The sequence below is a fragment of the Gobius niger genome (assembly GCF_951799975.1).
Source record: "Gobius niger genome assembly, chromosome: 9".
NCBI classification, from domain to species: domain Eukaryota; kingdom Metazoa; phylum Chordata; class Actinopteri; order Gobiiformes; family Gobiidae; genus Gobius; species Gobius niger.
The window spans coordinates 18,945,414-18,957,794 of NC_136860.1; the positions used below are offsets into that span (position 1 = coordinate 18,945,414).

Consider the following 12,381-nt stretch of genomic DNA (forward strand, 5'->3'; position numbering starts at 1 on the left):
CACGTCTGACATGGAGGATAGCATCCATCAGTGGCTTTTCGGTGAGCGCACGCAGCTTTGGAGCCTCACAAATACGGCATTTGTTTTTTATCACCCACAGAAAGCCAGTGTGCCACCGTGCGCACAGTGAGGGATCCCACACGCCTCCGATCTATCACTGGAGTCTGTGGAGGGAGCTTCAGACTGGTGGGATTGCCCCGTCCGGCGTTTCCACTGCTATAATAGCTCTTACAGACAGACATCTTAATTAGTAATTCTATTAAATATTTATGCCAGCTCCCCTGATTATTCCCTCTGTCAAAAATTTCACTAAATATTCCTTTCCATTGTGTCTTGGAGTCTGGAGTTGGAGTAATTACACCGCTCGTATGCACTCACGGTCTTTTCTCAATTTAATTAATTTTATCTAATGAACCATGCTTAAATGTGTCAAATATAAACCACACATATTAACAATGGATTACTTTTCCACTTATGCTCCTAATTAATTATATTTTAATTCAAATGCCTTGCAATTAAGTCACTGCCACTGGGCCTTTTACCAAATTGATTATTGTCAAAAGTAATAAATGTTTTAAAAAGCCATTAATCAGTATGTGTCTCACCAGTCCATGACATGAAAAAATTATCCGCTATTTCAGTTCAGACTAAGTTTCATGATAGAGAATGACTGTGTGTTCCAGGATAAATCGAAACATTTTAAAATTACATCGTAGCATTAAAGTATGTATAGGCTTTGATCTCATCTGATGTATTTCAATGTGTTGTTGAATATTGACACTCTTTTGCCTGCAAGTCTGGTCATTTACTGGAACCTCCTGGCACAGCATTATCCATCATGACATAATCATTGCATCAATATTTTGGTGGTAAAGGAAATGGATATTTTCAGTTTGTTTAAATCTTTCCCCATGCTTGTCAGTCGCTTTCAGTTTTTGAAATAGCCGGTTTTGGCTGTGAAACATGCTATAATTTAGTAACCAAAAGCCTGTGGGCTAATATGCCTCTTTAAAATACAAGCCCACAGACATAAGTTGGCACTAATTCATTAACACCCACAGCCCAAGTCATAAAATGTAATAAAGAAGCTGTTTTTAAATGTTCCAGTCTTGTCAGGTCAGATTACATAAATGCCATGCGAAAAACACTGTTATGTTTCGAGCATTGCGTTTTGAGACACGGTAGCTGAGCATCTGTCCTTCATGTAAGGTGAAGGAACTTGTGTTATGCCATTTCATTTAACTGACTTTGCAAAAAGAAGAATTGTTTTTTCCCTAATAAAAACATCTTCATGCATGACAATGCACCATGTCATACGTATTTCTGGGCCCACTGCAGCTGTTTCTTCTCGTCAGCATTCAATGAACAGTTTAGGGGAGGACGGATAGAGGGTTTATGCAAGCCTCTGGAGGGTCCTACACCTTGATGTTCGGGAGACTCCAGAGACACCAGCAGTTTCAAATACCTGTCTGCTGCTATGTAGCTGCTGTTCTATTCATCTGATATTTGTCTGGCTGAAACCGTCCTCATTGTGCCTTTATCTGCACAAACCCATGTGTGTCTGAATCAGACACAAATCTCTTATCAGTACAATGATTACGCTTAATCTTTCATGAAATAACGAAGGTTTTCATACCGAGACCAAGGCATTCAACTATTTCATGCTTTTCATCAGCAGAGAGACCCTTTTTCTTTCCCTTATTGCTTGAAAATGATGGTCTGCTTAATAATGTGGAACATACTTTTTCAGTAGTTTTTTCCCTTAACTGGACTTAAAAATGAAGTCGCCAATATTTTGAAATTAAAAATTTAGAAATAGTCAAAAGTTTCGGCATGTTCCCTGGGTGAAAATCGCGATGGTGCGAAAGAAAGAAAGAAAGAAAGATAATATTCCCACATGAAATCAGTGTTCCTGCTTATGCGGGTACCATTAACTATATATTTTCGGAAAGCACTCCTACCAACATTCCTACCTCATGTTAGAGGTCCTGGGTCACTGATGGGCACTTCATGCCCGTCAGTGACCAGTTGCCCATTGACTTTTATGGCCTCTGTACAATTACAATGTTGATTTTTGCATTATATATGTATGTGCACGTCCCGTGCACATACATATATAATGCAAAAAAAAACGACAAGAAGATCACGTTAGTGAGTGATTGAGAGGAGGGGAGTGCTTCGTGCTTGTTTTATGTTCGCTCCGCACACTTTAGGTGAGTGCGCTCTGCTCCGCGCACTGTCCAATTACAATGTTTGTTTTCTGATACATGCACGTGCACATGTGTCAGAAAACAAACATTGTATTTGGACAGTGCGCGGAACAAAGCGGAGCGCACTCACCCAAAGTGCGCAGAGCGTACATAAAACAAGCACGAAGCGCTCCCCTCCTCTCAATCACTCACTAACGCGAACTTCTTGTCGTGCACGTCCCGTGCACATACATATATAATGCACGGAACGTGCACGACCGCGCACTTTGGGGGATATATATATATATATACTGTATATACGATTACAAGAGGCCCTTTGATGGCGCTCGGGCCTAATAAAGAAATTCCCGCACACCGTCAAATCCTTGGAGAAGGTTTATTTAAATTGCAACGTTTCGACCCTGCAGGGTCTTCCTCAGGCAAAGAATTATTTACCTGAGGAAGACACTGTTGGGTCGAAACATTGCAATTTAGATAAACCATCTCCAAGGATTTGACAGTGTGTGAAAATTTCTTTATTAGACTTTGCTTTCAAGCTAATGTTGTTGCCTTAGCTGCCCTGGGGTAGACTGAGGAAACAAGGCAACCAGTCTGCACCATTGACCCCTCCAACCCCCACCAACACACTCACTACATTCACCAGGCTCCCATCCAAGTACCGACCAGGCTCTCCCTTCCCTGTTATGCTTTGTAATGGAACACTACGGCTTTCTCCCAGATGCTACAACAACCCCTCTCTGCACGTGAACAACACGGGAGCCCAACCGCGATTAAAATTAGTAATAGCTTGACTAAACATAACACAAGGCAAAAGCAAGGGATGACTGCCGGTATTATATACAATATAAAAATGACTAAGCCAGCTCCAACCAAAAACTCCATCGCCTGTCTGTTGAGAAAGGGGTGTAGCATGCCCCCTTCTTGAATCAAGACCTGTTTGACGACATCAGGAAATACATATTCCTTATTTAGCCCACAAGAACACAAGCAGACGTCTGTCTTGTCAACAGACTGTGTCAAATCAAAGTACCGTGTCGCTAAATACTCTACTAAATTAACTTTAGCCGCTGTCTGTATTGGAAAGAAATTAGCTGAAAAATAGTCTGATGTTAGGGTTGCTATTACAAGGAAAAATGGGAAAATTAGGACTGCTCTTACGTAGTTACGTAGGAAACATTGTTCTATCGGCATTTGTCTTAAGAGTTTAAAGAACAATATTACCAGAATGGCTACGGCAAGGCCAACAAAAAAGTTTACATGCAGATCGCGGACGAAGGAATTTACTATGCACCCTTGTTGTAAGATCTGTATCTTAGTGGCCTCATAATGAAATGCCTCCTTATCTACGCCACATTTGCAAGTGCACATAGCCTCGTTTTGAAAGTAAACGGAAAAAACGTACCAAAAATACTCAAAAAGACCCATGTTACTGCTTCCAGTAGCCGAAAGAGCGAAGAAAATGGTGTTCGTTTTGATCCGAAGTGTCTGTATGCACTAAGCAAAGCATCTAGGCATTTCAAGTTTCCATGGAGATCAGGTCATGTGACTTTGCATTCTAACCTGGAATCTCTGGAATCGCCCATATATGGTCATGCTTGAAGAAAGAGAAAAATGTAAACTTTCAACAATTATTCAAAAACTACTTGAACAAATGCTGAATTATGAAGATTTTCTACTAAATAAAGATACATGACATAGGGAGGAGCAAAGTGGTTCAACAGCCCATATAAGTAACAGAGAATGCTCATTGCTAGCATCATGCTTTATGCTAAAGCTAGCTACGACTGCCTTTTTTCCCGCTTCTGCTGAACAATATGCTGTTAAAAAACATCCATATGGACCCAATTTACACTTGATGTTATTTGTGTGTGATAATTAAGTTCATATTCAGCCAGAAAACTGCTAAAAAGAGTGGAAAATTGTGTTTCCCAAAAGATATTTCCTTCCCCCTTCTATCATGCAATGCTGTCCGTTGCCATGGTAATCCTCTAGAATGATCAGCTCAGCCCTGGCAGCCATTTTGTAATTGTACTTTTTTTTTAATGTATATTTAACGAAATTACATGAAAAAATGTAATTTCGAGAGTATTTATTGTAGATTCTCAATGAAGGCAAATGAAATGAACACATATGGACTTATGTTAAACAAAAAAATGCGAAATAGATTCCTCAAAATCATTCTTTTGTATTTGTCTTGGAGAATTGGCTCTTTGATTAAACTGGTTGTGTAGAGACCACTCAGAACTGACTGTTCTGCTGTTTCACTGATCACTCCTTGGAGGCGAGCCTGATTTGAAGATCACTGCTTTACAGTAAGCTGCTACGACATTACGGTCTATTTCCTAGTTATTGAAAGCATGATCTAATCTGTGCAACCTTGTGGATATGCACTTGAAATGCACACTGAAAAATCCCATTGTTTGAAATGTGAATTTTTTTCTAGTCAATAGATTTACCATCAATCAAACTGTTTTTTTGTCTTGAAGCTAACGGTTTACACTAAATCAAATGACACTAAGATTTTGAATGAGCCGCTCAAATAATGGGTCCGTCTTTAATATTGATGCTTTTTAGTTGTTTAAGTTTTGTGGTGTTACTTTTTGATACTTGTCGTTAGCTTTGAGATCTGAGAAAGTTCTTCCTCAGTGAACACGGATGTTTCTTGCATTCAAGTATTTACATCCAATGTATTGTTTTTAACACGTCCCAGTGACTTCATCAGTTATCTCACTGTCCCTGATGTTTTCTAGATCTCTTCGTTGATTTGTGTACGACATCGCTAATCCTTATTGTGAGAACAACAACAGAGATCGCACTCGGAGTCACGTGTCATTTGTGTGCATAGAGCCTATGCTGTCCACAAATTTAAACATCACAGTCCAAGAAAGCCACATTAATTTTCTTGACACTCTCTCGTGTAACTGGCTAGATTAATCACTTAGCTTAGCGACCATAGGAGAGAATGGACAGCTTCAGGCAGAAGTTAGTGTTTAAAACGGTTTAAGCTCAGCAAATGCTCACACAAAGGGAAGGGCAACAGATGGTCACAAGTATATCAAGATATTTTGCACCTGAGAGAATCACAACAGCATGTGAATAAGTAAGTGAACCCCATGTATTAAGAAGATTTGAAGATTTTCACTGCTGACGGACCCTCTCACTATAAAACCTCTAAAACAATTGATCCTGGAGCATTGTAGAGACCACTGTGATGCTGATTATTCATACAGCCACTGGGCCACTACCAGGTAAATAAGATCAAATAGCAACTATTTTACTCATAAAAAGTTCCATAATGCGCCTTTAAGGTCTGGAAACTCATCATTGAACATGACTGTTTGAAAATTAGTCTTCATGTATTTCGGAGCCACTGCAGCCATTTCTGTTCATGAGCTTCAATTAACAGTTTATGGGAGGCTGGATATTATGAGGTTTATGCACAACTGCAGCCTCAGGAGGGTCCTACACCTTGATGATCGGGAGACTCCAGAGGCACCAGCAGCTTCAAATACCTGCTTTGTAGCTGCTGTTCTATTCATCTGATGTATTTGTCTGGCAGAAACCATCCTCATTGTGCCTATATCTGCACAAATCTGTGTGTGTCTGAATCAGCCACAAATCTCTTAACAGTACGATGATTACGCTTAATCTTTCGTGAAATATCAAAGGTTTTCATACCTAGTTGAAGGCATTCAACTATTTCACGCTTTTTATCAGCAGAGATCCTTTTTCTTTCCCTTATTGCTTGAAAATGTTGGTCTGTTTAATAATGTTGAACGTCCTTTTTCAGTATTTTTTTCCTTTACTGGGCTTAACCTGACAACTAATCATCCCAGCTGTCTGAGATTGATGTCAGTGATTCAAAGAGCCCTGAGACACAATACCTCCATGAGTTTCATTGGAAAACTCTATTTTATTTTATTTTATTTTATCTATGGCACTGAAATACAATTTGTCTAATAATTCTTAAAAGAGTGTATAGCGCTTAATTCTGTCAGTAATGCCATACCCATTGTATACTTTGTCAATCATAATTACATCATACCTTTAACCTGAAGTATGCCGTTTATTTATTCATTCATTCATTTGTTAATTATATGACAAAGTCCATTAATGCAGTCAATGTGAAGCATCTGTTGCATCCACATTCTTCAATAACGACACAATGCACTCCACACTACCACCAATTCTTCTGTTCTGTCTACCTAAAGTTTTTTGACATGTACTTTTCGTGACTATACTTGCTACAAAAAGATAAAAATACTCCTGCAACATTGTCACTGTCACTTTCCAATTGCGCAAGAATGAAACAAAAGTATGCGCTATGACAAGGTGTCATGTTTTGTTTACCATGGTTTTTTTTTTTTTTTACACACTTTGAGTTAAACTTAGCACCTCTGAAATGTAACAGAAGTGTTTTGGCAGAAGTGTCATCCCAGCTTCTAAAACCTCTATTTCTCATACCCACGAATACATATACAAGTATTCTATACGTAACTTAATAGGTGTTAGTGAGGTATCAGACCACGCAAGCCATTTTGTTTCTCCTGCTGTCATCTGTAATTTCACCTGCGCTAATGACCACTTTGAATCCATTATTCGGTCCGCGCCATTCTCATAAGTGGCTTTAATGTGCACAGCTCTGAGCGCGACATTGTGGATCTCTTACCGTAGATGTGGTTGCTGCATGACCCTCCCTGAAATGGCTCGCCTTGTCACTGCAATAATTGAGCATGGAGCTTGTCCATAATGTCTTGGGTAGTAAAGTGTGCGTCCGGTGACAGGAGCTTTTGCCAGTAACTATGACGTCCTGGTATTAATAGCTGACACGCTGATACAACCTCAAAGCTCATTATTTTTAATTATTGCTACTTTCCAGACTCCCATGACTGGCCATGCCTCTACGGTGACTATTCTTTCAATTAGCTGGATCTGACTTATAACATAATCATCCCATAATCTTTGGCACCCCGCAGAAACTCCGGCTAGTCCCGAGCTATTTCACTTTATTCTTGAATGTGCAGGTTTTTTGAAAGGCTATTTAATTTTAATATTGGTCCTTGAGAGATCGGGCTATCATTATGGATAGCAGATGGTGTGATACGGCGTATTATCTTCTTCAATTTTATGGTAAGTCATAGAGGTCACCAAGCAAATGAAACTTGCCTAAAGTGAATATGCAAAACAGTTGGAAACTTTACAAACAAAATCTGTCATTATGAATCTTTATTATGCACTCAGCGGAAGACAATGGCATGCGCGTTGAATGTTTGATGCCTTAAAGGGCAGCTATTAGTTATTCAAAGCAAAATCATGTGCATTTTCAAAGAATACTTAAAATGCAGTGGTATTTGATTCACATGTCGAGATCCATCCAAGTTTCTGTGTATAAATGGCTGAGGAGAACACATCCTATTCAAGAATCTCTACCAAGATTTTATACTTTATTCGGGGTGGATACAGAATAGGAAAGGTACATGAATTGCCTGCCAGAAATCCATTTACTCTAGAAGAAAGGGATTGTAGTCTGTTGTCATCTTCCAAAATACTTTCATAAATTCAGTATATATCTTAATCGAACATTGCACATTTCCATTTGAACCATTCTCTTTTCGACTATGCTTGCATCTGTGCGGTGTAACACTTGCCACAAAAGTTAATTCATCTCATTCTCCTCTTTTCCCCAGAATTCTTCTTGGAGCTGCTGGAGAACACGGAGCGCTCCCTTAATGAGATGTTTGTCAAAACCTACGGCAAGCCTTACATGCAGAACTCGGAGGTATTCGAGAACCTATTTGCCGAGCTGAAGCGATACTACACCGGGGGGAACGTCAACCTGGAGGAAATGCTCAATGACTTCTGGTCACGGCTGCTGGAGCGCATGTTCACGCTGCTCAACTCCCAGTATGTCATCACCGAGGACTATCTGGAGTGCATCAGCAAGTACACGGATGAGCTTAAGCCCTTTGGAGACGTGCCCAGGAAACTGAAGGCTCAGGTTACCCGCGCGTTCATCGCCGCACGCACATTTGTGCAGGGGCTCTCCGTCGGCCGTGAGGTGGCCCAGAGAGTGTCCAAGGTAATTTCACCAACAGCACAATACATACTTATGTTTAAGTAACTATTAGGTGGTACCCTTGAGAAAGCGGTCCAAAGGTGGATATAGGAAGTACTCAAAAACTGTACTTCAGTAAGACGGCTACTTAAAACAAGCCAAATGGAAAGCACTCTGAGCGAAAAGGTATAGCATTCAGTATATTGTGTTGTATTTGAAATTATTATAGCACTCTAAATAACAAAATTAGACTTTTACCTCCCTACTACTTTGTCTTTCCTCTTGGCACAAGTGTGTGGACTCAGGGCTCTTTTCTCAGCAAAGAGCTAGAATGATTATGGATGGCTTGAGATAAAAAAGTACTTTCTACATTGCAGGTTATTGCTCTACAGCATAATATTTGTTCATCCACTCAAGAAAGGCCATTACTCACACTGAACTCGCTCAGATGTGTATTCTTTGATAGTATGCAATCTTGGTGCAGAGTTTTACAGTGCACTTGTGAGCCTCTGAAATTTTGTAGACTGTGCAAAGGCTCGGATTTAAGAAACAGTAGCTCGGGGTTATCCATGCTTTTAGTGGAGGCGATAAGCTGCAAATCCCTATAGTCACCCGAGCTTCTTTGTGCTATTACCACATTGCTATCAGTAAGATTGGATTATCTGCACTATTATAAATATTTATGGAGCCACAGGACTGTACACAACAACAGGCCAAGAGAAGGAATAAAAGCTGTATGTACTTTATTGGATGTGTGAAAATAATCATTACAGCTGGAGTAACTTATTGAGATTAAGGTCTGATTAAGGCCTTAGTACTGCATGCAGAGCAATATACAGTAAGGCCTAGGGTTAATGCAGTTGTTTAACAGGATTTTGACTCACAATCTCGACCAGTAGTTCTCAAACAATACCATAGGTGGAATGGAAGATCATTTGTATAGCGCTTTTCACATGACTCAAGATAAGGTTTGTCTTATCTTATAAGCTAAGATAAGAGATAAGATAGGACTTTATTGATCTCACAATGGAGAAATCCCCCAAAGCGCTTCACACAGCGTTGGAGATTTGTTTCTCATTCACTCCACACTCCACAGTTTCCCCTGGGGTGGACTGGCAGAGGCACACATCTGCGCCACCGGTCCCTCTGATCTCCAGCCTTCATTCACGCACACACATCATTCATCCTGGCCTATTGTACATGTTATTAGTAGTAGGGGAAACTGGAGTACCCGGAGGAAACCTGCGCAGAAACAGGGGATGACATACAAACTCCACACAGAAAGGCCCCGTCCAGGGATCGAAACTGAGACCTTCTTGCTGTGAAACACAAGCGCAAGTAACCCATAAGAATTGCTTTTGGTAGTATGCTATATTTGATGTTTTTTTTTTTTCTCTTCTTTTTGGTAATTCTTATTTAGTTCTACTTTATGTCATCCATTCTAATGTTTACACTGGTGAAGTTATTTGAACCTTTTTAGACCTGCTTTAGATTTGGTGATATTTGGGAAGCATGTTTTTTATTGTTATGGCCAGCATGGCACAGTGTTACACTGCGCATATCCACCCCTTATTTAGAGCATTTCAGTTTGGTGTCAGACCAGGTCCCATTTTGTGTCTGTGTAGACCCCTGAGTCGATACCTCACGTGACGTGAACAGACTGCTGGGCTGTGATTTGCTGAGAAAAGACAAGACAGCCCTCTGAATTAAGAATTACGCAATTTAAAATTTCACAGGGTTGTAAAAGGTGATTTTCAGAGACTGTGACTGCTAAAATTAGCCACCGTTACCTTCATGGTTTGTCTTTTAGCTGCTTCTTTCCCTGAGTTCTTGGCTTGGTACTTCTGAATAATTTTAGTTAAAAAGGATTTTTTTGTCCACAGTGTTCACCTCACAGTCTGTAAACTTCTCTGGCTTTGTTTCCGCCACCTTCATTTGGTGTTGTACTTGTGGTGTCTTGCTTGTTTTGCAACTATGTAGGTTTGAGCTGTGCTGAGCTGAGTATGTGGAAAAGGCCTATTGTCTTGGTACTTGTGTGAAAAAGATCAAAAGGATCATGGCTCCAGTGGCATTGAACGTATCTTTCAAATGCAGAGGACGCAGATACCTTTTATTACCATGTACTTTGTGGCTTTGCTGTTGATTAGAATTGAGTGCTGTGATGATGTGAGAAAATTAGTGTTGTTGACAAGCAATCTAGCTTTTTTACAAAAAAATAAATACATTAATAGTTTTAATAGTTTAATACTTTTTTTCCCTGCATGTAAATACAGACAAAGAGAAATATTCCGAGGGCCTCATCAAGCTAAGAGGCAATATGCTACTCTCGACCAAGCTACTTCTCTTTCTTTGAGTCTTGCCCTTGTTGAACTTGGAGTGTCCCCTCGCCCCCTCATGCACAGTAGTCGTGCTGCAGCTCAATTTATACTCTGCCACAGAGGATGTGTTGTTAGTATGTGTTTACTGAGTTACACGCCGCATTGCTTACGAGCCAGCATGTCCCAGCTCGACCCTTTGACATTTCAGTGGGACCCGGGAACCAGGTCATATGTCTGGGACAGCAGCCCTTTGATCCCCTGGGCCCTGTAAGCTCATCTCAGGGGGAGACTTGGTGTAAGCATAATGCAACAGGACACCTCGAGCTAGCAGTGCCTGCAAGATGTATGCACTGTTCCATATCTCCACTGGGATCTGTGTAGTGATGTAACGTTCCAGACTAAGTCTTTAGCATGTACTGTCCGAATGGATTGGTCCATGGGCTTTATTTCTCTTTATTTCAGATGGGAAGGATTGTTAGGAGGGTTAAGACATTGAAAGCATTCAGGGCGGGATTTGGACCCACATTGCTTTGGATGGCCTTTCTTTTTTCTTTCTTTCTTTAAAGCAATACTAAGTAACTTGTTTACTATAATAAATCATTTTTGTAGTCCCTCTGGTGGTAATACAAGTGTTAATGGGATGATTGGGGGGTCTTTCGTCTCCCTCTGGTGTTTCTGGCCAGAAAACCACAATTGCAACTTTGCTGCCACCAGGTCGGAGTCACCAATACACACTAATGGAATCATGAAGAAGAAGCTAACAGGCTAACGGGCAAAGCCGACTGCGGGCTAACACCACTTAAACAGTATTTACAGCCAAGTTTGAGTGAAAAAAATATCTCCATTGTGTAATTGGATGTACAAGATCCCTCTCTCCCTTTGTCTTTTCTGTCAGCGTAGTATTTACTCTCACGGACAATTAAAAGGTAAAAAATCGCAACATACTATGACACCTACAGTGGCGCTTATGGCCTCTATCAAAATGATATCACTGTGGTATTGAAAAAAAGTTGAAATACTACTGGTATCGAAAAAATAAAAATAGGTTAAACTTTATTTCAGACTACCGTTGATACATTGTACCTGCCAAATTTAGTACAATGTAATGTGCTATGTAACAATTTGTAATAACTGTTACATGTTACAGTTACTTGGTTGTTTCAGCTGAAATAAATGATACAAATGTAGCCTTTTATGGAATGTATGAACATTATTGTTCTGTTTCATGATTCTTTATGACAAATATTTTACTATTGGTATATTGGAAAAAGAATCGTTCAGATATCAAAAAACAAGTATTGTTAAAGTATCAAGCCCTAGTGATTAGTTCTCATTATGATTAGATGATGAAAAAAGGTCAATATAAAATGTCTCAGTCTTTGAACTTCTCTTTGAATGGACAGGTCCCAAGGCTTTGGCTCCCTTTAAACAGCCACAAAATCCACCACTAGATTTAAAGCAAAAGAAAGCAGAGATGACGGAGTGGTTTATTCCTTTTACTGCTCAAGTGGCAGCAGAACAGACGGCTTTGAGGAAGAAAAGGCTTATCTCCGCACCTGTATCTGCGCTGACAATCTTTTAATCTGATCGCACACATTAAGTGGAATTTGAAAATCACATTAAGGATAATATGTGCATGATAAAGAAGCGACAGGACATGTGGGGATCAGTGAGGATTACTGCGCAGTAGGCTGTCATTGGCTTGAAGCGCTGCCATGAGAGAAAATGTTACCTGTTTGTATATACGGCACCACATTATGAATTCAACATTTTCATATAGTTATAAATTGTCCTAATG

At 40.0% G+C, this 12,381-nt stretch overlaps 1 protein-coding gene across 2 annotated transcripts in view; it reads left to right on the forward strand.

Moving 5' to 3' along the window:
- Positions 1–12,381, forward strand: part of LOC306967996 (glypican-6-like) — a 98,856-nt gene that overhangs the window by 31,962 nt on the left and 54,513 nt on the right. For both annotated transcript variants that reach the window (XM_079563230.1, XM_079563231.1), the window contains exon 3: positions 7,898–8,289. In XM_079563230.1, coding sequence (XP_079419356.1) covers positions 7,898–8,289 — 392 coding nt within the window. The remainder of the gene's footprint in view (positions 1–7,897; positions 8,290–12,381) is intronic.